The sequence below is a fragment of the Coccinella septempunctata genome, chromosome 1 (assembly GCF_907165205.1).
Source record: "Coccinella septempunctata chromosome 1, icCocSept1.1, whole genome shotgun sequence".
Lineage (NCBI taxonomy): Eukaryota > Metazoa > Arthropoda > Insecta > Coleoptera > Coccinellidae > Coccinella > Coccinella septempunctata.
The window spans coordinates 61761840-61789399 of record NC_058189.1 but is presented as its reverse complement, the minus strand read 5'-3'; the positions used below and the strand labels follow the sequence as shown (position 1 = coordinate 61789399).

General features: G+C 34.4%; 2 protein-coding genes across 6 annotated transcripts in view; one reads left to right on the top strand and one right to left on the bottom strand.

Annotated features, from left to right (window-relative positions):
- LOC123309063 (protein tramtrack, alpha isoform) overlaps positions 1–27560 on the top strand; it is a 592303-nt gene that overhangs the window by 287777 nt on the left and 276966 nt on the right. The gene's annotated exons all lie outside the window — the stretch shown is intronic.
- LOC123309087 (longitudinals lacking protein, isoforms A/B/D/L) overlaps positions 1–27560 on the bottom strand; it is a 286345-nt gene that overhangs the window by 38402 nt on the left and 220383 nt on the right. The window contains exon 5 of one of the 5 annotated variants that reach the window (XM_044891972.1): positions 769–1145. The exons of the other annotated variants lie outside the window; for them this stretch is intronic. Within the exon in view, the coding sequence (XP_044747907.1) occupies positions 769–1145 (377 nt within the window). The remainder of the gene's footprint in view (positions 1–768; positions 1146–27560) is intronic. 5 annotated transcript variants of the gene reach the window in all.

The following is a 27560-nucleotide window of genomic DNA, read 5'->3' as shown; positions in this document are numbered from 1 at the left end:
ATGGGAAAAAACTTATCTCCTGATTCGACCATGTGGTTTCGTTTAGGATATTGGCTCGTTCGATATTTACGTGGTAATGAAAATGGAAACTTAGGATTGCCGAATTTTTCTCATTATTTTTTAGTAACTTACACGATTTTATGAAATGCTCATTTCGATACCAACTGACAGAAGAGACTTACGACACAAGGGTGAAAAATAAAATAATACTTCAAAATCTCACCACTAAAATTCCTCTAAATTATTCACGAATTTTTTCACAATGTGCATCACAATCTTCTTGTTCTAACATTTCAACAATCGCACTTTCTAGAAACTATCTGGATTTTCTATATTTTTTTTCACCTTAAATTGCACGATACAACTATTATTATTCTCTCAAGTGACCTGATGCCTTTAATCCGATGAACTTGGTACTGAACCATTCATTGTCCAGCCATATGTTTATGTTTTGTTTCGTTTTTCCGAAGCCGGAGTCACTTTTCACAGTCCCGTACTTGAAATTGAATGAAATTTTGTCGAACTTCTAGGGGTTGTATCTCAGCCATATTGGATATTTGATATGGACAATTTTTGGTGAAACGACTTATTTTGATGAGTTCTACCTTCTGTCAAGAAAAAAAGTCTCACCGTTGAAAACACTCTGTGTATCTTCAAGACAAATGAAGATATCGTGAAGCGGTTTCCACTTATGGACTTTTCACAAATCTAGTCCGGAAGTAGCAATTTGGGATACCCTATACACATTACAAAAACTGATATGCTCACCTTCATCATCAAATAGACGTCATCTGGAGCATCTCTTATGAACAAATTCATCTGGTCCCTCGATAAAGTTTCTGACTTCTTAACAGCAATATAGCCCTGCTTGGTGTCCCTCAAGAACTTCAATAAACTTGTGTACTTGCTGATGTCGATGCCGTTCGTCATAGCCAGTACCGACTTCAGCATGCAGTATCTGGTGAACAGTGTGGTGGATTTGAGGGTTTTCGCTTTTTCTTGGAAGTAGTTCAGCAGCACTACCTCCGTTATCTTTTCGTAGTGGTTTGTTATGCACCAGCCAGAGAACATCCGGTATTCTTTTTCGTATTGATCGCGCGATTTCTCGGGTAGGGTTGCCAAAATGTCGGTTACTTCTGATGAGCCTGCAAGTTATCGAACAATGAATTTAGAACCGTTGTTTCTCACTGTGGGATCTCTTTCTTTCTCTATTAAATTTTCCTCAAGACTAAAAAGTGCTTCTATACAACATGTGCCAGTATTATTTAAGGAAGGAGTAATCTATTCTCAAACGACAGAAAACGACAGTTTGAATCATTTTTGCAGCGATATCCAAACAATAATTATCGTATTGAAAAAAATTTTATTACATGATTATATTCATCTATATTTATAATTTTTGTGATTTGCATGAAAACAGTTTGACGATCTAGCTGTAGTGGAACATAAACAGTTTGTTGGCCTTTTGACTAGATTCACATTTCAGCATAATAATAATAAAATGTAAAATATATAAGTAGGTGTAATATATACAATTGTGTCAAATTATAGAAATGATAATCGAATACATTTCAATAGGAACTGAACGTATTTATCCAGAGTTAGTTTAAAATAGGAACACCCAGTAATAATTCGAATATTTTGATCATTTTCGGTATATAATCTGCATGCAGATACAAGAAAACGATTAGTTTTTGTGCAATTTCGATCCTTTTTTTTTCGTTAAACCATTTATCACCCTTGAACATCGACAAGAATCCTGAACGATATTGATAAAATATACTATCTGATATAGAAAACTGAAAAACCAGCTGTGAATCCACTACATCAATTTTTTTTGTACATACATTATAAAGGTAATCGATCAAGAGTGGGACAGAAGAGAAAAATTAATAATGTGTTGAACACTGTTGGACCTCCATCATGTCTTATGCACTCAGAAATACCCCAGGGCATACTTCTAATAAGAAGATTTTCACTTGAAGTATCTCATTCCAACCTCGTGTCCAAATGTCTGTGGAGTATGTGGGTTGAAGGGATTAATCTTTTTCCCATAATGTCCCAGAGGTGTTCATTACTAGCAGAGTTGCTCATTCAGAATATGTATAGCATTTAGATCTACGATTATTTTTCCGGGAGATACGCATGTCAAAATTTGACCTTGGAAATATTCCCAAAAATATAGGTACACTTAAAAATATCTTCAAGACCAAACGGTTTCACCGAGCTCGATGGAATTTCGAGATTTATTACTAGAAGAGTTTCTCTTTCAGAATATGTATCACAGTTAGATCTACGAGAATTTGTCTGAGAGATACGAGTATCGAAAGTTGACCTTCGAAAAATTCCCAAAAAGATGCGGTCTGTTGAAACTTCCTCAAGACCGAACGGTTGTGCCGAAATCGATGAAGTTCTCAGATTTTTTAGTAGAAGAGTTGCTCTTTCAGAATATGTCTCACAATTAGATCTGCGATGATTTTCCTGGAAGAAAATTATCCGCAAGTTGACCATTGAAAAATGCCCCAAAATATGGTCTTGAGGAAACTGCCTCAAGACCGAACGGTTGTGCCGAAATGGATTAAATTCTCAGATTTTTTACTAGAAGAGTTGCTCTTTCAGAATATGTATCACAATTAGATCTGCGATGATTTTCCTGGAAGAAAAATTACTCGCAAGTTGACCATCGAAGAATGCTCAAAAAGATGGGATCAGTTGAAACTTCCTCAAGACCGAACGGTTCTGCCGAAATGGATGATATTCTCAAATTTTTTACTAGAGGAGTTACTCTTTCAGAATATGTATCACAATTAGATCTGACCATCGAAAAATGCCCAAAAAGATGGGGTCAGTTGAAACTTCCTCAAGACCGAACGGTTGTGCCAAAATGGATGAAAATTCTCAGATTTTTTACTAGAAAGGTTTTCTTTCAGAATATGTATCACATTCAGATCTACAAAAATTTTTCTTTGAGTTACATATGTCGAAAATTGACTTTCCAAAAATTCCCAAAAAGATAGGATCAGTTAAAAATTCGTCAAGACCTAGATGGATGAAATATTCAGATTTATCACTAGAAGAGTTGCTGTTTCAGAATATGTATCACATTTCCAACTATGGTTAATTTCATTGAGAGCTAAACGACTCGAAAGCTGACCTTCGAAAAATCCTGAAAAAGATGGGTTCAGTTAAAAATTCGGCACTACCAAACGGTTGCGCCGAGATGGATGAAATTCTCAGATTTATCACTTGAAGAGTTGCTTTTTCAGAATATGTATAACATTCAGATCTGGGGTGATACTTCTGGAAGATATGCGTGTCGAAAGTTGACCTTCGAAAAATTCCGAAAAAGATGGGGTCACCTAAAAATTCGAGCTCGATGAACTTTCAAGATTTATCACAAAAAGAGTTGCTTCGAGAACTTGTGGGAAATATTTTTTGGAATATTAAAGTATCGACCGACGATCGGATGCGTAGAATCGACGATACGACAAAAGCCACTCTGTAGATATACAAAACTAATCGTTTCTTGATCTGACTTAAAACCCAAATATCAAATTCTTCTTCCCCTTTGGTTAAATCAATATATTCCTATAGAAATTATACTTTCAAATAAATTTATTAATACTGGGTGTTATGTTTTCTATGTCAATAAGAAAATCCATTTATGTCACACATTACAAGCACACTTGCTCAGTTAATACAATAAGATAAAGCGTCTGTTAGCATTTAACATGTTCGGGCTCTATTGAGGTCAAATAGGTGCTGGGATTTCCAATTGAACTTTCTTACATAAAAAAATTATTTCTTTTGATTCAGAGAATTTTTTATTAAATGAGATCGATTTTATGGATTCTATATAGATGACTTTTCAAATGCCCCTTCCTCTTTGCCTTATACGAACAGTCTTTCTCGTTACATTTGAACGTTGGTGATTTTCCACATTCGTACTTCAAATGCCTGTTTAAGGAAGGGTAGTGACTGTAGTTTCGACCACAAACAAAACAAGGGTAGTTCCCTAAAACAAAAACACAAAGCTAAAATTAAGAATTTATACATATATAAATACTAAAAATAAGAGTCTTCTTCTCAGTGACAGTGACATGCCGATGCAGTGCAAAACAAACACACAAAAACTTACAAACTGTAACTATTGGAATTCTGATGATTGATTTTTCGAAAAAAAATTCTGTAGTTTTCAACTCTTCCTATTCGATACATTAGCTATTTTAATATTTTGGAGGAGAGGGATGAAGAAAGACAATTCGAAATCTACATTTATTTCACTTAAATAAATTAATCTTCATATATACCTACACTTCATCTTTGGAAACAGTTGATATGTCGAAATTAGTAGATCTACCGGTGTCATGATCATTAGAAATACGTCGAGTTCTCTTTAGAAGGAATATAGTTTATGTGCCTTTGAAGATGACTGGTCAATGATGATTTTTGTTTCGCCTTATATGGGCAAAAAGGACAATTGAATTTCGGAATTTTTTGACATTCGAATTTAATATGTCTCCACAAGGATCTCCTTAATTTGTAGGCTCTGCTGCACACATTGCAGACATAGGCTGAAAATCGATGAATATTTTAGAGCTAATTTTGACCAGTCGAAAATCTACGAGAATACAATTGACTGAGGAAGAATTATCAATACACCTCTAGGTTTGCGTATTGGGTTAACTGGTTATGCAAGTAACCATTTTGAATTCTGGATTATTGAATAAAGTTTGAATCTATTTTCTAGAAAATTTGTCACGCCTTCCCATGACAAACACATTTTTACAAACCTAAATTTCCCATTAACCCATAATTTCCATCGAAACAATATTTGTTTTCCTTTCTATGAAAGCAATAGGATTTTTCGTGAAAGCAGGAGTAAAGAGAATCATCAAAATGGTAGAAGTGTAAATTTGTAGAATTTTTTGGGCACCATATGAAAAGTTTTTGGTATTTTCCGTTTTTTCAAAATGAGAAATATTTTTTATTCTATATTTTTTCCAATTGTTAACCTTCCTAAAGTTTCTGAAAAAATATTAAGCCAGACAGTTGTGGTATAGCAAGGTAATTCAGATACAAAACCATTTATATAAAAACCAACAAACGTTACGATCTAAATCGAACTAGCTAACTAACACCGCTCGAAGCATCAATAGAGAGTCCACTTCATCGAGGAAGAGTGAGTAGATGCTGAGCACGTTATCGGTCTTATTTGGCCTGGTCAGAGTAACACAGCTCACACCTGGATAAAAATGTAACTCTTTATTCTACGTCAACAGGCGCAATAATGTTTGAATAAACTCTAGCGTCACCTGACGGGGACCAAATCAATTCTCTTTCTCCATGGCGTTCATCCATGTGCTCTAACTTTCAGTTCAAAGCTCTCTAGATGGCAGTGGGCCTTGTCAGAAAGCTTGGAGGGTATCTAATGAATGATGAGTCTGTCAGTGATGGAAGTTATATTTATTGTAATTGAACTATATTTTCAAGAAGCAGTCACTAATATTCATCATATGAAACCAACGAAACGGAATTTACAAACAGCCTTCTAGAATACAGCTTGTCTTTGGAATATGGAGCAAAAAATCATTTGAAACTGAAGATTCAATCGTTTATTCTTCTTTGTGTGAAAGCTTCAATAAGGTAACACCGAATGAGGTATAATTTTCAACTAGAATTGTTATGTAGTAAAATGTTGGCTAAATTTATCGTCTTCTCTTTTTGTCTGCGATTGTGAAACCATTTTCTGACAGTGCCAAGTTCCTGTTTGATGGTACGGGCAATCTGTACAAGGTCAGACGTGGTTGGTCTGCAATTTAACTGGAAGGAATTTTCTAGAAACGCTCTGGCTTCTGGTGTGAAATGCGTCCTAACTTTCCTTTGTCTCATAGCTGAAAGTGATTGGAGATTTTAATATGGTTCGAATTTCGGACAATATCGAAGTTAAAGTGCCTCCTAACACCAAATCAACGACAAACTAACAAAAGATGATAAACGATGAACAATCACAATAAATAAGACTCGAAATGAGCAATTCGACTATCGACCAATGCTGATTCTGATAAGAAAATGTGTGCAGAATACGATGGACAGACATTAATTGCTGGAAAGGATTCAGAATACGAATAAAATTGCTCAATTCACATTTTATTTTTTATATACAAGGAAAACTTTTCACAAAGCATGCACTGATTCCAGGTTTCGAATATTATTCGTGGGATCTTACAGTCAAAATATCTTCTTCGTTATAGTGACTATTTGATTCATTAATCCCGAAAAAAACCATTCTTTGTTATGCATGACTTCTTGATAAAGCCTAATCTCGATGTATCAAGAGATGCCGAACCAAGGTATGCTTGTACTTGAATTTGCAACCGCATCTTTGGCAGATATGTGTTGGAGTTTTTCCGCACTCAATTTTCTGATGACGTAGCAGATTGTAACGCAAAGTGTACCTCCTGTGGCATTTGTCGCAACTGTGATAGTCGGATCCTGAAAAACGAAGATTACAGTATGTGAGTATGTGAAAAAAATGAGGATTGAGCGAAAACCTGATATACGCCACATCACACTACAATTTTTCGATTTATATGCATTCATTCTTCAGTTCACGAGCAGTAATTAGGTGATATAAGCCTTTTTGAACAATCCAAAGATCACCTATTTCTATTAATGGGTTGAAACTAGTCACTTAGTTTAGTATCGCCCTACTACAGTCGGTGATATGCAGGAGTAAGGAAGAATGGGATGAACAAAGTGAAAAAACTATTCTGCATTTACCGAATGCATAAAATTTTGAAGATTATTGTTATTTACTATTATGAATGTAACTGTCGGAATGAAGTGAGACTTTGACTCGTACAAATATTTCAATAGTAGATTCTTGAGGTCAGAAGAAACACTTTTTTCCTATATCATTTTTTTCCGATTCGGCCCTGATAAAAAAATGTACACATTTTAAGTTTCCATGGTTAGCCAACCCTGGAAAAAGAAAATTACCTTCAGAATAAGTAGTCAAATCTGAGACACTACAAATCTGTGGATCTTTTAAACAGAGTTATAGAGAGTTTGGCCAAAGTACCAATTTTTCAAATTTCACAGATATTTTGTAAGTTTTGAACAAATTACTCGAAAACATTATACGAAAAAATATGAAGAATACTTTTATTTCACAAAACGTTTAAATATTCATCAGATGGCGTCCAACTTAATTTCAAGATTTGGGTTTTTTGAATTTTTGGTATTTTTATGATACGTAAAGGTTATAATGAGAAAACTGGAAGTCGTGGGTGATATTTTGTGTTCGAAAAAGATTCATCAAATAAATGAAAAACTATATTCCGAAATTCATTTCATTCGATGAAACCGTTCGCGAGATAAAACTGAAAATAACATTTTTTTATGGTTTTTCAACAGCCTGTATCTTCTTAACCGAGCCAATTAGGAAAAAACGGTAAGAGGCAAAAAGTGTTTCTTTGGACCTCAAGAATCTACTGTACTGTACAAGTCAAAGACATTTCTCCGCCAGGTGTCACATCTGCTCTGTTGTTTTTTCTGCATTTCATTTCAGTTTTCATCATCGATTTTCGATTTTTTTCGCCCATACCAAAAGTCCTGTCAAAGACAATTTCTACGACCATGCTGAAGGAATCAATTCCAAAGTTCGACTCACGATGGTTTCCGTGAAGAATTTGTTTTAAAGGTTCGTATACCTTGCATTTCTCCGAAAAATTTTGCGAAACCTTTGATCCTCTGTAAAAATTCTCTATGTAAGTGGTGGCAACTTATCATTTCTTGAATGGCTTTTGTTTGAGTCATCATTGTACAAATTGTATGGGCAATACTGTAATTTTTCATGATATTTTTTTATTATTTTATCGTCATTTAGCTAATTTATCGTTTTTATACCAATCAGAAAACAATGAATTTGAAATTTTTTTGGCGATTTATCAATACCAACCTCAACCTATGGTGTAGATTGGTATGCTTTCAGTGCTTATAGAAATATGGTAAATATTCTGGATTTAAATCAGAAAGTATACAAAAAGTCGTACAGCATGAAAATATTCAAAGCAAATAAATCTCCTCGGTACAAATATTGATTATAGTTCCCCTATATAAAAAGAAGTTACAAAAAGCCAGACCAGAAAAGAACAGGACATGACTGTTTCCTGGACACGGGATTGTGTTTTACAGTTGGGTAGGAAAAACTAATATTGAAAACTGACTTTATTTCACTTTATTTGAAACGTTAAGAACAATAATAAAATAAGAAATGATCAAATACTTCTAACTTATCAAAGTTATGTGTTGGGATCTGATATGATTAGCCATCTCATATTTACGTTTGCTTTTGTGGCCACAAATTGAACAAGTGAACTGCGGTGGTATACCACATTCCAGGGTAAAGTGCCTCATCATGATGTGTCTGTGTTTGTAACGTTTATGGCATTTCGGACAAACGTATTTTCTTTCGTGCCCTGAAAAAAGAATCAGTTAATGGTGAAAAACATAATTGGAGGGGAGAATGTAACGAAAATTATAAATTAAGTAGAGGTTGGCTTTTCAAATGGGAATTTTTCGGAAACCAACCTTGTACATTGTACAAAGGTATACTGTCATATATTGGAACTTAGGAGCACTAGGGCATCACGAAATATGCAAGTGTGGATACATCATCAAGATGCTTTGCCCTAATAAAAATTCTTAGATTTGGGATATTTCGCTAAATCTATAAAATTATCTAATTCACTGGTATTAGAATAATTGGTGAGGATTTTAGGTACATACATCTTAGGATGGACTGAAATAAAAAACAATAAATGTTCTTCGAAGTTTTTGATTGCTATTAAACATTTACATTTTCTATTATAAATTGTGAGATTTTCGGTAAATAAAAGACTTTTTCACTTTTCGACAATGAATCACACATACTCTTGGATATTATTTACATTTTATTAAAATCTACTATACTATCGATATATTTTTTTTTCTCAAGAGAGTAAACTTAAAACAGTGTAACGAGAAATAAGAATGTAGGAGAAATATTTACACAGAATATTGTTGAAAGAATTACCGGTTCTGTCCAACGACTGCTGAAACTTCGTGAAGCCAACGCTGGTGAAAAAGATAGTATACAGGGTGATGAAATGGAAAAAAGTGCCTTTCTGTATTCTTCAGCTCAAATCATGACCAGAAACACGAGGGTATTTTTTTTTTCAAAAATTGGAAACAAAAATGAGAATTCAACATGAAGGAAACGATGTTCCAGGAATACAAAAATAGATAAAGCTCATATACTGCTCAAACATTTACTTATCTAATTCTGATCGTGATGTGAGTTGAAATAGTATAATAATGATGGTTGTGGTGGTTTCTGCATGGAAAGCATTATATTCTTCTGCACTTTTATCTATTTTCTATGGTATAAAAAAATAGAACGTTCAAATCTTCGATTTGTGGATTTATAGCAAGTCCATGCGGCTTCCCTCAGAATTAACCCAAAAATGATGTGATGTTCCTTCAGTTTTTAGTTTCTAGATAGAAGAAATGTTTAAATAATGGTGTAGTGAAAATGAAGTATTTTTTTGTTTAATTTAAATATGATTTTTCATCAAGTATCGGCCAATTCCGGCCATATTTGATTGACTTGGATTTTAGAAAGTTTCTAGTCAAAATTTTTATGTTTTAATTCTTAGGAAAGCTGTACGAACGCTCCATAACTGCTACACGAAATCTCAGTGGATGTGATGAAAAGTTTCGATTCAATACTCCTCCTTCAGTGAAAAGCTCTTGTCCACAGATATTTCAAGAACCATAGAATCGTCGTTGGTGGCAAGACCGTGCTTGTTGAAGCCGTGTCTTAACAATGTGGCTTTCTGGTGTGCTTTATATGAACATCCGTCGAAGCAACATTTGAACATTGGAGCTTTTTGACATTCATATTGCATATGCCGCCTAAGTGACCTTTTGTGTGTGTAAAATCTGTAGCATTGTGGACACATGAATCGAACTGAAACAAAAACAGACAATTACATTCGAATACGATTCATAAGGGTGAATGGAGAGATAAAATTGATCTATGGATTATGTAATATCTAAAGTAATAAGAGCATACAGGGATATTATGATAACTTGGAGAAAAACCTCCCTGTCACTATAAACTAACGATCCTTTTCTGGAACTGACTTGGTTGATCTACTAAATTCTTACTTTCGAAGTGGAAAAGATAAAAGCACAAAAATAGGAACAAACGGATTCATTTATTCATTGAAGGGGTTGTACATCATGGAAAAAGGAAAAACATGAAAAGTTTCTCATTTGTCACAGACGATCATTTCATTATATTCTATTGCATTTTCGATAATTGTAATTAAACATATTGAAAACATATTATTTTACAGGCACTAACAGAAACTATCAATAATTTATACAGACAAAAACAAATCATATCAAATATGGTATAGTAGTCAAGGGCATTTATTTTGAAAAATTCAATACTCTTCGGTGTAACCATGCTCGAAAATCATGTGATTCTTCAGGATGTTTTTACAAGAAAACGATGCGAAACACTGTATGCAGAAAAATCCTTCCTGTATTTTGCAATCTCTGGAACGGTGCACTGCCAAGGAATTTTTGTTTTTGTAAGACTTATTACACCTTGGGCAGATGAGGTATCCAGCTGAAAATAAATTTGAGGAGTATTGTCGTGGATGATAACAGAATAATGTAGAGTATTCTTTGATTTTGGAAGTGTGTGTTAACCAAACCCAAATCGATCATCTCTATAGCGAAGAAAGAGAAGAAAAAAGGATACAAATTTCATTTCATCGTCAATTGTTGTATTTAAGTCGTCCTATCAGATTTTTCATTTAATTCCAGATGAGAAAATGCTCAGAAATGTTCACAGTTCACATTTGAAGGCATGTTGATTCCGCAAAACGATAAATAACATCCGTCAGTTTGCTTTAACCCAGAAATTCGAGTTCTAAATTGATGATATACAGAGTGTCCCGAAATAAGGTTGAAAAAATTTGGTTGAAAAAAGTAGGTGAAAATACGTAAATACTTCGGAGATTATTCAGCCTCAATGAAATGAAATACAGTATACGACGACACAGGTCAAGTCAGTGACGGAGGAAGGCGTTGGCAAAACACGACATTTTGTATAATCTTGTAGAAGGTTATTTTTGCCCAAAAAATATAGCCGAATGTCCTAGAATCAACATTTTTGACCATAAAAAATGATGCAATATGATTCACTTGAATGAACAATTCACAATAAAATCTTTGAAATAAATCAAATTAGAAGAATTGAAAAAGTGAATGGAACGAAAAAAATTTCGAGCTGGCTGGCATGTATGCATTACGCATTAATAAAGTACAGGGTGTCCCAAATTCTATGTCCAGTAAAGGGATCTTGAAAAATAAATGAGCTAGGGCAAAACATATTGCACCTTTTTTTAGCCCTTTTACCTCTGTAAACAAGGGTGAAAACGGTAGTCTCTTTGGATCCTTCGTTTTTGAGTTATTAGCAAAATAAAGATTTTGACGGTTTGGTAAAGTTTCCATGAATTTTTTTTGTTTGAAGTGACAGATCCTTGCACACGTACTTTTTACGAAAAATCCACTGACAATCTAGGAAGAATTTTGTCTCATCTCATATTTATATTATATTTCTTTAAATTCTGTGTTGGAATGATTTCAGAACTGAAAAAATTTCAGTATTGATTTTGCAGCGTCAATTTGAGAGATAAAACGATTTGGATGGTCAGAAAAAAACATTAAAACAGTCATCAAACATAACATATATTTCTCCATTTACATTTCATATCCAAATTGAAAAAAAACAAAGACAGGATGATAAAAACTTAAGCTTCTTTGGTAGCGCATTCTCTGAATACTTCAGCGGCTGTTACAATAACATAAACTACTTTCTGAATACATGTTGACTGGCCATGTGAACTTTCAAGCTCTCTTTTCTCTTGAATGACAGATCGCAGTAATAACATTTGTACGATTTGGTCTTTCCGCAATCCCTTGATCGATGCACGTTCAAGGAATTTTTTGTCTTGTAATATCTTCCACAACCAGGGCAAAGAAAGCTTTCTGCAAAATAAAGCCAGAGTGAATAAGAATTCTACACTATAACACTTGATCTTAAGTAAATCTGACCTGCATGGATCAGATCAGAAGATCTAGTCCATATTATGGTTTGCCCACCAAAGAATGTTACATCCACTTAACTTCTGTAACGAAGTCATTAGCTCACGAGCTAATAATTAACCAAATTAATGAAAAATTTGCAAAATATTGGTGTGAGAAAAATTAAAGTTTTCGAATTTAAAAAGAGGATCAGAAATTATAATACACTAGCCTACAGGTGGTTTCAGATGAAGTCCCTCATTCCCTCAAGATGTTCGGAGAGACGTCTATCCTGAATAGTGACCAAAAGCTTCTTTATGTATATTGGCTTTTCGTATGAATTCCTAGAATTCCGCTAGATTTTACTAGTGAATTAAAAACGTGGTTTGAGTATCAGCGTTCACAATAATCAAGAATGGATAGAAATAGCGCTATGGTTATCCGTAACACTACTCTAGAGCTGAGGGAATTGGCAACTACGGGGACGTAGCCGAGGGTAGCAAACAGGGGAGTAGGTACTTACTTTCATGAAACTATGTGAGGTCGACGAAAACATATATGCACCTCGAAAAAAAACTGCTCGACTAAAATGAACAGTTTTTCGACTTTGGCACAAAATAAGTATGTTTTAAATTTCAAAGAAAAATTCTAAAACAACTGCAACATTATATTTGAAACATCTTTCATATCGAGTACTATTATTCACTGTCTTAAGAATGAAAATAAACTCCATCGTGCAGCTTCAACATATGCTTCCTGAGGTCATCTTTTCTCCTGTACGACTGCTGGCATATGAAACAACAAAAACTTTCTTCACTTCCGCAATCATTTTCCCTGTGAAGTCTCAGTTCGTCAAAACTTCCGTAGACGTTGAGACATGCTAAACATTTGTAGGAGTAACCTGAAAAAATACATGAGTTAGAACATTTTCGAGTTGAAAGAATGATAGAAGTAGAAATTATTGCATTGGCGAATAAAAAGTTATTCTAAAGCCATGTTTCTTACATGAAAATTTCGGATAAATTGATTTGTTCACAATTTAGGCACTTGTTATGAATTCCACTTGGTGAGCAGGATAGTAGATAGTTCCTTCAGTTCAATTGATAATGAAAGAAAAAATTTCACATAATCAAAAAAGTTTCAGAATGAACGAATTTATTCAGGATGATACGACACAAACTATAAACATTTACAATTCACTAAAACATTAACATAAATAACTTTCACAGCCATGTTAAATTCAACAGTGATGGTCTTCTCGAAAATACTCTCTATGTCTGTTCCGTATATGTTGTTTCAAACTGTAAGTTCTATTACTGTTATATTCACATAACATGCAAGAGTGTATGCGTTCTTTGCCGCAGTCCAGACTTTTATGACATCTCAGCGAATTTTTGTTCTTGAAATATTTGTGACAAGTGTCACAAACAAATTCTGAAAACAAAAAATTATTACTGAAGAATTCTGATAGATGCGTAATAGACTCGTACTACAAGTGACATCCGAGGGTATTATTAAAAATGGGAAGGGAAAGAATTCTGCCATTGCGAAACTTGAATTAATACACGTTTTCTTGTTCTCTGAATATTAAATATCACCAAAGGTGATATGCGCCCGATGCAATTACCTAATGTCTGGAGAGTGAGCTGGCCAATCCATCCTTTTAATAGCATCAGCTTCCAGCACTTTAACAAGCGTAGGAAAATCCCAGAGAAGTTGAAAACATCTAAACGCAACTGTAGACCAGTATCGGGATAATTGTCCCTCATCAGTAAAGTGTAGTGATGGATATTTCAACCGGAGGATGAGGCCTTAAGCGACACCGATGGTACGCTTCGAGAAATGATTTCAAACCTCACTTACCCTGCAGACTCCCACACACCCATTAAAGGCTACCAGAATAAACTACTACCCGCAGTCAACGAATGTAACAATTCGTCAAGCGACTGCTGGCGAGCCAAAAGGGTTGAAGAATTGTAAATTGAAAAATAAAACAGACATAGGTTTCCACTCCTTTTGTCTAATAGAAAACATTCATTATTATAAAAACTTCATCTTGATCATAAATTTCTGTGTTTTGCGAAAATGTGTAATTTCAAATTTTCCTTCCTGGTGAAACTTGCCGGGCAATAATCACATTGGATGGATTTGAACCGTCCACAATCCCTCGAGCGGTGAACACTTAAAGATCTTTTCGTCTTGTAATATTTTCCGCAGCCATTACAACAAAAAGTTTCTGTAAAAGAAAAAGATGTAAGCCCGTTTGATCCGAATATAAAACATACAAGAATAATCTAATCATATACCACTCAAATATTATAAGCAATGTTGCCAAACCTATATCTGGTAAAGGTAGAAATTCTACATACCTGAGGAAACTAGTTTTTTCTGTTTTGAAATGCTTTTATTGATCGGGTTCGATGAATTGAAGATGAATACAGGGCGAATCACATGATTTAAACAAAACTCTGCGAACTTTCGTTTTTTAAAGATCATATTTCTAAACTACCCTTTCAACTTCTTGAAATGATCAATGATGAAAACGATCAATAATGAACATAAGGAAATTATTCACTAATGATATCCTCTGTAGGCCATAAAACATAATAAAATATATGAAATTTCATCTAATGAAGTCGTCCGAACCAAGACTGATAGGTCCAGGGAATTTTGGAAAATCATTTATGTAGCTAGGTTTCAAAATGCGAAAAGTTCCCTTAAATCTGAAATATCTCACCTCATTTTCAATATAGCTCTATATTGGAATAACTCCATGCTCAGAGCCTCCGTCTTGCGGCTGCACCACGAGATTTGATAGACCAGTGGATAATGGTTCATAAATCACTAGTGATTAATGAATATTCAATGAACACTCTGTGAATAATGGGGAAGTAATCTGAAGTGACTTATGAATGTGATAAAAGATTATTATCCCTTTATGTATCGATCTTCGATAAAACGTAAATAATCCTTGTCAGTTGAAGTTTTATGATCGTTAAGGGTGAACACTTAATTAAAGAGTTATCAAGAATGAGGATATTTCATTTTAGAATCTAATGAAAAACCACCTTGAAAACGACCATATATTCGAAAATATTGTTTCATTTGAGAACAATATCAGAGGTACATATTATACATATATAACACACTTGTTTGAAATACTGGCTAAATGATAGTTAGGCAGTATTTGAAAAGCTAGACATAATTGAAAATATTGACTCCAATAAATTATCTTGAATCAAATCGTCCTGAACAATCGAGGAAAAATAAATATACAAGATGCATCCTCGACTTGGATATATGTATACAGGGTGATTCAGAACACGAGCCGAAAAATTGATGAACGTATACAGGCTTTTATTCTTGATGAAAAAAGTAGAATAAAATTTTTGGATATTGTCTTGTTTCCGAGATATAAGTGTTCAAAATTTCTGCATATCATCAATTTTAAACTCTAATAGCTGATAAAAATACAAAAAAAATTAAATCAAATGTTCAAAAATGCCTCCATTAGCATCGATACATGCTTGGCAACGCAGAATAAGGGAATTGTACACCAATTGCATGTTTTGCCTATTCTAAATGGATTCGTCTGCATTAATAATTCGTTCCATTAATTGTTCTTTATCATTAATTGTCTCCAAACAAAATAATCCGAAGGATTCGAATCAGGTGATCTCGCTGGCCATAGCACCTGACCACGCCGACCAATCCATCCACCATTGAAATTTTGGTTTCACCAGGCGACTACAACACACGACTACATTTCGTTAAATATGCGGTGGTAATTTATGAAAATTAATTGATTGCATACAGAAAAATTATTGTCCAAAAACTCGGAAACGAAGCCTCATCGGCCAAACATTTTTTTTACGTTCAATCAAGAATATCAGTCTCTATATGTCCCTTAATTTTTCACCTGTTTTGAATCACCCTGTATGTTTTATTAGTTTATGATTTTCTATATCGAATCTCATGGAAAAAAGTAATTCGTGGATATCGTGACAGGTCCCTCATAGAAACATTGTTGTCACTATCTTGGTTGAGAAAGCATTCAAAAAAAAATTTGAAAGTGGTGAATTTTCACACAAATTGTCAAACTTTTTAACTGTCTTCCTGTTAATACTCTTTCCTACTAGCGTTTCGAAAGTATTACTTTCTACACGTATTGACGTTTGGAAAGTAAGAAAAATACGTGCGGAAAGTGAATAGCAGGGGTTTATTCCACAAGCAAATATTAGAGTCTCATCAATCATGAAATTGTCTCTATGCGCTAATCATAAAATTCAAACGTTTCTCTATCCGACTAGGCGCACAAAAAAATAATTTCTTATAACGTCAAGTCCTTCATTTATGTCAGTAGGAAAAATATTGTTCCTAACTCATGTGAAAAGTGCCTTTTCCACACTGCAGTCTACAACTTTCCACACTTGTTAGGTAAATAACTATTTTTATGGCAATGATTCATTCTTATAACTAAAATACACGTTTTGAATTTTTGGGGAAAGACATTATTGTGGCTGTGTCAACAGTTCTTTTCTGTACACATCAGGATGAAAGACAACAACATGTCTTATCAAGCTGTTTCTATATTTGGCTCGATACGGACATGCTGAACATTGATGAGACGGCTCTTTTTGACACTCGTACTTTCGATGTCTCGTCAAACTTCTCGAAGCTTTGTAAGATCTCCCGCAAGTGAAACAGCTGAAGGCAGGAGCAGCACCTAAAATTCGAAGAGGTCAAAAAAAAATTAGGAATAGAATTAATAAAATGAGTTAAAAATGAAGGATTATGACCAGTTACTTGATCCAGTGGAGGTTCCAGGAGACATAATTTTATATTTGAAATTATGTGAGGTTAAAATGGGTATCTTTATAATTGTTCTCAAAGAGCAACTCTTCTAGTAAACAATCACAAAAGTTCATCGAGCTCGGTGCAACCACTGCCTTGACGAATACTTAACTCCCTTGAGAAATCTTCAACAGTCCCCATATTTTTCGGAATTTTTCGAAGGTCAACTTTATCTTCCAGAAAAATCATCGTAGATCTAAATGTGATACATATTCTGAAATAGTAACTCTTCTAGTAATAAATCTCGAAATTTTATCTACCTCGGTACAACCGTTCGGCCTTGACCTTTCTGGAACCGCCCCTGGCTTGATCAGGTGGTATCTACCACTTATACACAAACAAAAACATAAAACACAATGAAAGTTTCACCTGTCACTAGAATAAAAATGAGAGTGTTGCATCGAAAAGGCTAACAGAACTCTTGCTATAGAGTACTCTACCTTGTATTTTTACTCATGATGAGGTAAAACTGCAGCAAAACAATTATTAAACTCAATTCGATCAATGGATGAAATGAAACTTGAGAATTAGTCTTACAAATAAACTTTAAAAACGAATGCAGTATTTATTTGGCGAAATAAATCATCAGCTTCTTTTCATAATTTTTCGATACATAACATATTCATAAACAGAAAGTTGTGCAGAAGAAATTCCATCAAAAATAATAAGAACGACAAATTCAGCTGGGAAGAGAAAGATAAATACAGATTTATGCTTTATTTTTTATAGAGACCATGCATTTTGACAAAGTGGCGTTTTAAACTATTGGAAAACTTAGTCTTGAACCCACAATCAGGTAGATTGCATTTGAACTTCTGCTCAACGTTGCAGAAATGCCTCATATGATAAATCAAACTCTTTTTGGACTGGTACGTGTTACTACAACGAAGGCACTTATTTTCTGCTGAAAAAAAATGATAATCTTTGAAATGAAGTTGAATGTACAGAAACATGCCAGACATTACTATCGAGCATTCAAAAGATTAGTGGATGTTCTACTGTGACTAAACTTAGATTGTACCCTTGCAATACTAGCAACAGAAGCAATATTTTTTATATGAAAACTTAATATGAAAAAACTCGTAGTTTATAATAATCTAATTAGAAAGATAACTACGAAACTTTGAAATAGAAGCTGAGCAAGGTATAGGCTCAGAATATTATTAAGCTAAATTTCATTGACCTTGAATATTTTGAACTCATGATATGTTATTGTATTATATTTATACTCCATTCACTTTTATTTCAGCACATGGTTGTCCATGGAATAATTTTCTCGAGTTTTTGTAACTAGAACAAATTACATACTGCACTCTGATTGTAATTAAGAACATTTCACTTCTATAATGAGTGCACAACCAAAGGTATAATGATTAGGTACTAAAAATCTATTCAGTATGAAACTTTTCATCAATCTGACACAAGCTTAAGGTGAAGGAAGAAAAAAAGAGACAAATTGTTGAAACATTCATTTAATTCGATAATAAAAACAATAATATGAGTAATAAGGTTTATTCAATTCCCAGCAAATCGACATTTTAGTACACATGTCAAGAAAGCCAATTATACAAATTTTCAAAAAGGTCCGCACTAGATACTGTTATCATCGATGGGATGACGTTTGTGTCTGTTGTTGAAATGGGATACAATGGCTGACTTTTGATAGGCCATGTGATTACAGACTGGACACCTGAACTGTGGAGGCTTCTGGCACTCGTATTTCGAATGTCTCCACAAGGATCGTTTAGCTTTGTATGTTTTGAAACAAACGGCGCAGACATACTCTGAAAGATGCACATGTTAAAAAATAATGGTTCAGAGAAAGTGGCAACATCTAAGAGAAGTGTCCTTGAATGCGTTGAAAATGAAATAGAAAAACAATTATTTCGAGTAGATGGTGAAAATCATGCTTTTCATGTTGATAATATCCATATCAATAATATTCGATATAAATTGTTTAATTATTGTTGTATGTTCAAGAATTATGGGTATGATTCCATAGGTTTACTATTTGAAGAAAGGGCCTTCGTTCACATTTTTTTTACCCAATCATGAAGAACATCATCAGTGATTTCATCCAATAATGCGAAATATGGATACAGAATGGATAGTATGTTTACACATACTAAAGGATGGGCAAAATGGGTGAACTACAACTTTTTCAACTGAACGAGATAGAAGAAAATGCATGGCACATTACGGTCGCCTATTTCGAGACACTAATAAGGCCATCATTTGCATTCCTCTATCTTCTTTTGTTTTCGAGGTATAGGCCAAAATTAAAATTTCAACTTTGTTCTTTATCTCCGTTTCTGTTTGTGCTAGGATGTTGAAATGATAACATTATACAGACACTTTTTTGATAGCAATCCAGTGGTGTTATTTTATTTTTTTCAACAGGTTTATTCACTGAGCTATAACATGAAGATGTGTTTTTCCTTATGAAAACAGTACTTGAAAATGACTGAGGGCGATGTATGATATATTTCTGAAACAGAAAAAAAATGGCGATTCTTTCTAAGTCATTTTAAACTACTGTTTTCATACGAACAAACAACTTTATGTTATAGCTCAGCAAATAAACCTGTTGGAGAAAATCAAAGTACGCCACTGGATTGCTATTAAAAAAAGTTACTCGATATTGTTTTTATTTCAGCATCCTAGCACAAATAGAATCGGAATTAATGAACAAAGTTGAAATCACCCAAATTTCAATTTTTGCCTATAACTCGAAAACAAAAGAAGATAGTGGAATGCAGTTGATGGCATTATAAGTTTCTCGAAAAAAGACGAACGTAATGTTTACTCTAGCTCGTTGGGTTAAACAGTTGTAGTTCAGGTATCACCAATTTTGCCCACCCATTCGAAAATAAAGAAAACATTCAATTCAATTTGAAGTTGGATATTATTTACAATCTTTCTCAAGTATGGTATAATTTATTTCAAGAAACTTCACAACATTATCACGATTATTACAAAAATCCTGTGTTTCCACATAAGTCTCAAGAACCACTAAGTAGCAGCCAGTCCAACATGTTTCCTTCGCGGAGATTCGATTCAACAATGAGAACAAGACTAAGACAAATAGCCCATTAACAAGAATCTCGGTGGCAACTGAAGATGTGATTCTTCAGATGTGATTTCTGTTTTGCCCTATAGGCGCAGTTGGGACATTGAAATTTCCTTTCTTGGAAACACTCATATTTAATGTGCCTCAGAAGTGATCTTCTGGCTTTGTACGATCGACCACACAATTCGCAAACGTGTTCTGAAAAATAAACAATTACAGCATTTGATTCAAATAATGATTATGTTCCACCAACTAAAAATTTGAGTTATAAATGCCTTTCAGCAAGGGTGGGTAATTCAGATGCCATTTTAGGCGGGATATTGTAGGTCGCTTAAAAAAATTGAAAACAAATTGGGCCATAATTATAACGTTGGTAATACTTATTTTATTCTTTATTTTGCCAGAAATTAGGTTTCAATTTTTTTAACGTAAGTGAGTGTAAAAAAGGATGAACCGTAATCCAAACTTCAGCAGAATACTTTTCCTACGGTCACTTTTCGGCTTCATTTTCAGACCACTAATGATGTCACTCTGTGACATCATTTCTCACAAAGAGGGCCATTGAAAATGAAGAAGTGGCAGCACCCAATTAAATGAAAACACTCGGACATGTAGATTTTTTATTCCAGGAGGACACATTCTTAGGTAAAATTTAAAACCGTCTCGCTTCAACCCTTAGTGTTACAACCCCAACCCCTATACAGTCTTATTTAAACAGTAGATTCTTGGGGTAAAAAAAAAACTTTTTTCCCTTACCATTTTTTCAGTATCGGCTCGGTTTAAAGGATACAGGCTGTTGAAAAACCATAAAGGCTCACAAACAGTTTTATCGAATGAAATTAATTTCGGAATATAGTTCTTCATTTATTTGATTGATCTTTTTCGAACACAAGATATCACCCACGTCTTTCAGTTTTCTCATTATGATGTTTATATTGATGTTCAAAAATAAAAAAAAATCTGTAAAATTTGAAAAATTGGGTACTTTGGCTGAATACAACTCTGTAAAAGATCCACAGATGTGTAGTAGATTAGCTATTTATTCTGAGGGTAATTTTGTTTTTCCAAGGGTGGCACAACTCATTATGAAAACTTGAAATGGCTATATCTTTTTATCAGGGCCGAATCGGAAAAAAAGTAAAAAAAAGTATTTCTTTCGACCTCAAGAATCTACTGTTGAAATATTTGTACGAGTCAAAGACTCACCCTGTATATTTTCAATAAAGAAGATGGAGAAAGGCTTTTCTAATCTGAGTTCAGCAAATTTACTTTTTTTCATCCATTCGTTTTGGTGATATTCAAAGATAAATCTTGTACAGAATTAGTCATTTCGTTGAATATCAATTCTTCACTAATTTATTGTATGGTTTCGACAATTTTCGTTAAATCCAAAAGCAAGACATTAAAATATTACTGTTTGTTTCTTTTATCAACAAATGGGGTGAAAATAGTTCGTTACCAGGAAGAATAGAAATAATTTCTTTATTTTTCAAAAGTAATCAATAAGGAAACCTTACAGTTGATTTACCATAGAAATTGCAGAATAAATGAGTGAAAAATCGACTGATTTACTCAGCATGCTTGCAGCGTAAACTAACATTGTTCAATATTTAAATGCGAATATTTCGAAAACGAATGGATTGAATGAAAAAAATTAAACATGCTAAACACAGAATGGAAGGACTTTTCAAATGAGGTATCATTTACCCAACCTTTCCTGTTCAAAATATAGGGGTTGGGGTTATAACACTTATTGCTCAGTTCGGGATTAAAGTTGATCCTAGATTAAATTTGACATTTCCGTTCAATTCTGTCAGGTTGATCTAGGATCAACTTAAATCTCAGCTTAATTGTGAACTGAGCAACCAGGCCTTAGGGTTGAATTTTATCTTATGCATTGGTTGCCAAAAACAATCACCACAAAAGAAAGTCAAAAACTTTATTTTGCTATAAATGCCTAAGAGGCAAATAAAAAGAGAAATATATGAATGCATGGTAGCAGCGTGGTAGTATGAAAGATGACGAATTTATTATTTTGTGACCAAGGACAGTGATCAACCACATAATTCAAAAATGGTGTTATAGTCAGTCAGCTTCCAGAAGTATAAAAGCAAATATAAAAAAATGTGTTCATACAATTTTACACAAGTTTGTGATCATCACGAGCTATATTCATTTTCCAACAAGAGGGGCTGTTTGTCTGATAACACATACAAAAATGCCACTAAAAACAAATTATATGATTTTCACAAAAATGAGTTTTTGAACCAAGACACGTGTTTCACTATCACAATAGTATCTTCAGGTGGGTGAAGGTAGTTCACCTTCAACCCTGTGAAAAACATATAATCTGTTTTTAGTTTCAATTATGGATTTTCATCAATTCAATATTCAAAAGTCTTCTTTCTGTTCCTGAAAGGAAATTCTTATTTTATCGATCCATTGGCCAGGCTGGAGTAGTTGTATTCTATTTCTCATAATTTGTATTTTAAGTAAAATACTTTAGTATTTCATATACGTTAATTTCCCCTGCTCTGTTCCTTCACAACTTACTCAGGAACAAACCCAAAAAATTGTCTCTTTGTGGAGGAATCAATAAAGAACCAATGCTCAGAATGACTTTATTATATTTGGTGTAATTTTTTTCACATCGGTAATGGTAACGAAATATTGGACTATTTATCTTCACTCTCAACTGCAGCATGCCTCAAAACATGCTTAGTTAGGTTTCCTTTTACTTTGGCTTTGTAGGAGCAACCAGAAACGGGACATCTGAACTGGGGTTGAACTCCGCATTCATACCTCATATGCTGATTCAGGCCTTTTTTATACCGATACCAGCGATTACAAGAGTTACATTTGTGCTTAGCTTCGAAAAAACCTGCAAATACGTTCAAATAAAGAAATTCGATTAATGCAACACCCAGAAGAACCACTCAAGATCATTAAGAAAGCATGGTCATAATGATTACATGTTTCCCATTTTCGAACCACCCTGAACAAAAAAAATGCATGCAGACAAGACAGAATTCTGTTCAATGAACTCCCACTGGATGGTCAAAAATTAATCAAACTGAAATTTTCTTTCCCATTACTGTTACAGAACACAAAACGAAAATCGTAATGAATAGATCATTGTGACATTGTATACAGGGTGAGCAAAATTCGATGGGATTGAATGGCAGCTAGGAGAAAATGGACATCACTTTTCTAGTCAGATATTTTTTTCAGTCTACCACAACTTTGCCATCCTGTACATTGAGATTTCGTATTCCATAGAAGTATAGTAATTTCTCGAAAATAAAATTCTGAGCCCTGAGCCAAGAACTTAAATTGTCAATTTTGACGCCCTGTGTCACGGGAACTATACTTCATTCACATTTATTTTAGCAGTCGGTTGGCCATGAAATTTTCTCAAGCTTTTGTAACTCAAACAGAGTAAGGTTGGCACTCATGAAATGTCATTAATGTCATAACGCCGTTGCCACAACTAATATCAATTTTTAATACGAAAATGCCGAAAGTGATTGAAGAAAGAGACAGGGTTTCAGGAAGTGCTATTTAGAATTCAGGTCCGCTCATTCAAATATTTATACCCTGATATTCTAAAATCCACAATACGTCAGACGGTAGCGAACATATTCAATGTAAGAGAATTTATATAATGTTTCATCTGAATCTAAACGACTTATATTTAAACTGAATATTTCCACAATCAGAAAGATTGTGAATGAAGAGGAAGACAAAGAATTTCCTTATATTAGTGGACCCAAAAAAGTGGTGGCATTTGAGAATTTTATGTTTGAGTGAATTAATGCGAAAAGTTTACTACAGGATTTTCGATTAATGTCATCGTAGAATAAGTTCTCGAAAATTGATTTCTCTATTTTTCATTTGACTTGTCCTATACATTGTAACTGTCTTAAGGTACTAATAAATACCTAATTATTATTACTATATCAATGTATTAAGATGAACAGCCACTGATACGGCCAGTTGTCCTGTTTTGTTTATTCATGTGAAATTTTTGTTCAAAGGTGAAGTTCATCTTGACATGAAACTTCCTTTGATTCCTTTTACTTATATTGTTGCAAGATAATTTTTGTTGAAGAATTTAACATTCTTGTCAGGCCCGGACTGGGACCACTTGGGGCCCTCAGCTGAGACCTTTTAAGGGGCCCTATATCGGGGGGTCCGGGGCTCTACCCGGGAAATTTTTGAAAACGAATTAGGTGCTTGAAAACAATGAAAATGCATTTTTACGCTAGGTATTTATGCGAATATTATGATATTCGACTTTTATTGACTTTATTTTTTATTAAAATTAGAAATTCAAATTATTTTTAAGATACCACTAGAAAACACATTCTGTAGAACTGTCAATAATTACAAAGGTGTCAAAAATGAAAGTGGAGTATTGAATTGATGTGGCCGATACATCCAAAATTGAACTTGAAACAGATTATATGATTTTCACAAAAAAGGTTTGTCAAATCACGACACTCGTTCCGCTATCACAATAACATCTTTAGGTGGGTAAAGGTAAACTGAAATATATGGTATCGAACGAGAAGATATTTAAACAAGCATTTTTCTCTATTCTAAAAATCTACAAGGGGCAGTGACAGTTTCCAGAACATTCTGAGCAATTTCATTTCAGAGTTGGTGAAAATCGGACTAGAGGGGTAATGGTAATTTTCGGAACCTTCAGATCAATTACAAAATAGGTACCAATCGGATGATCGGTCATTAAATAATATAGCAAAGGAAACCTTCAATGAATGCATAATGATATCATCTTTCCCTAGATTTCAACGAGTTGTTTTTTTATTCATTTCGCATACAATTTTTCAAATTTTTTTTTTGACAGGATTTTTGGTTTGCTTGTTTGTTTCATATTAGCAACTCAGCAGATGAAGAAATCCTGAAATTACTCTGAATGTTCTGATCCTGGAAACTACCCCCGCCCCCTCTATATTTTCAACAGTAGAGAGTTAAATACAGGGTGTTCTCAAAGGTGAGGCTTTTTTTTTGACAGGTAATAGAACTCCTCAAAATAAGTCATAGTACCAAAAATCATTTATATAAAATATTTACCAGGGCTCAAGGTATGATTTCGGTAGTGCTTCGGATGCAATGCTACAGTGCTACAGAATGTGACTGCAGCTTGGTAATTGCATATGGGTAGTCACATTCTGCAGCCACTGCATGCATCCGACGCTCTACCGAAACCATACCTTTATGAGGCTTGTGCCGGTGGAAGGTCAGTATACTGGAAACCGTTAGAGTCAGCGTAAGATTTTTGTGAATTTTCGGAGTGTCGCAAAGTAGTTGCCTCACGTTTACTCAAACAATGAACTTGTTGACATGATTTTAATTTATGGTGAATCCAAACAGAGTGCCAGTGCGGCGTGCAGATTGTACAGTAAAGGATTTCCATTAAGAAATCACCCAACTCCTCGGATGTTTATAAACTTGGTGCAAATATGTAGGGATACTGGATGTTTGCACTGATCCCGGGGAGCAAATGTTGGCAGGCCTGTAACATCGCAAATGGCAGAAATCGAGGAGCAGATTCTGGACATAGTTGAGGAACAATCGACAACAAGTACTAGATCCATAGCCAGGGTCGTCGGAGTGAGCCACAGTAGAGTTTGAAAGACACTACAAGAGCAACTGTACCCCTATATACCATTTCCAGAAAGTTCAAGCACTCCAACCAGAAGATCATACTCCAAGAAAAGATTTCTGCCTGTGGCTTTTAAATCACCAATATCTAACAATATTCATTCTGTTTACTGACGAAGCCACTTTCACCAGAAATGGAGAAAACAATTTCTACAATACCCATGTATGGTCTACAGAAAACCCTCACGCTATTAGAAGAACAGATTTTCAGCAAAGGTTTTCCTTGAATGTCTGAATCGGACTCCTGCGTGGAATGCTTATTGGGCTATTTTTTCCACCACCACGAATGTCAGGTGAAGACTTTCTCCATTTTCTCCAGAACAATTTGCCAGGATTACTAGAAAATGTTCCTCTCAATATTCGACAGAGAATGTGGTTGTTACTGGATGGAGCACCACCCCACTTTCGAAGCAACGTTCGAAATTATTTAAATAATGGGTTCCCGAATAGGTGGATAGAACGTGGCGGATCCATTTCTTCCCCCAGATCTCAACCCCTGTGATTTTTTTCTTTGGGGTCATTTGCAAACATTAGTGTACAGTGACGGTGAAGTAGATAGTGCTGACGAACTAAAAAGAAAACGCATTGAAAATGCTTGTGAAAGCCTCACCGTAAAAACAACCTGTGTTTGTCTATAAATCTCCTCGTTCGGTACCAAATTTTTCAGTTTACCCTCAACAACCTGAAGATCTTATTGTAATCACAAAACACGTGTCGTGGTTTACCACTCATTTTATGTGAAAATCATATATGTAATCTGTTTCTAGTTCCAAAATGCAGTATTGTAGCCACACCAAATGTATGAATGAATTAGGTGAAAATAATTTTTGTAATAAAAATGATGAAAAACAGATTTTAGTGATTAGAAAAATAACACTTAAATTAAAAACGAATCTGTGTGTTTAACAGTTTACAATGCTGTGATACTAGAATAGAAGGGGCTTAACTAAGATGCCTCAACATTTTACTCCCCTTGGCCTGAAGTAACAGCTTCTTTGTGGGCAACTCACTTGTTGAAGCTACTTCATCTATTATCTTTATCTACGTTAGTAGGGGCCCCTCAGGCCGGGGGCCCTCCGCGATCGCGGACCTGCGGACCTGGCCAGTCCGGGCCTGATTCTTGTAATTATCTGTTAATTCCTCAGGAGATACCCATTCCCAATCACTGCATCATATGCATTTCATCTTCAGGTTAATATTTTTGAAATCTACATCATTAGCCAAAGAAGATAACGAAAATTAACTCTCCTCAAGCTGGTGCATATTATGAAATTATACTGATCTCTTGTATTTTCCATGCAAATAACTGGATTTGTTATGCCTTCAATTAGTTTGTATAAACCTCAATTATGTTCGTCACATATTTTCCGAAGAGATTCGACATTGTGTTAAATACGTAATAACAGAAACTTTTACGTAGAACGGGCAACATAGCGCTGATTTAAAACCCAAAAATGTTTTGACAATCGTCATGTCCTCACATTTTCGTACTATACAGAGTGAAATGTGTCAAATTTCCATGGCCAACCGAGTGCTAAAATAAAAGTGAATGGAGTATACTCATACCCCATTTTTGTGCTCGAGAACACAGCCCGAGGGGCTAAAATCTACAACATATCAAAAATTTATTAATTCAACTCTTTAGCGACATAGTAACAAATCAATTTGGTTTTATGCATGTTGAAGGGAAGTTGATGTAGCATGCTATTTGGAGTACAGAAATAGCACTGCTCAACCAACACTTGAATGTTCATTTCGTGCTTGGTGAACACTATTCTACAAGTAGTGATTAGTTGGAAAT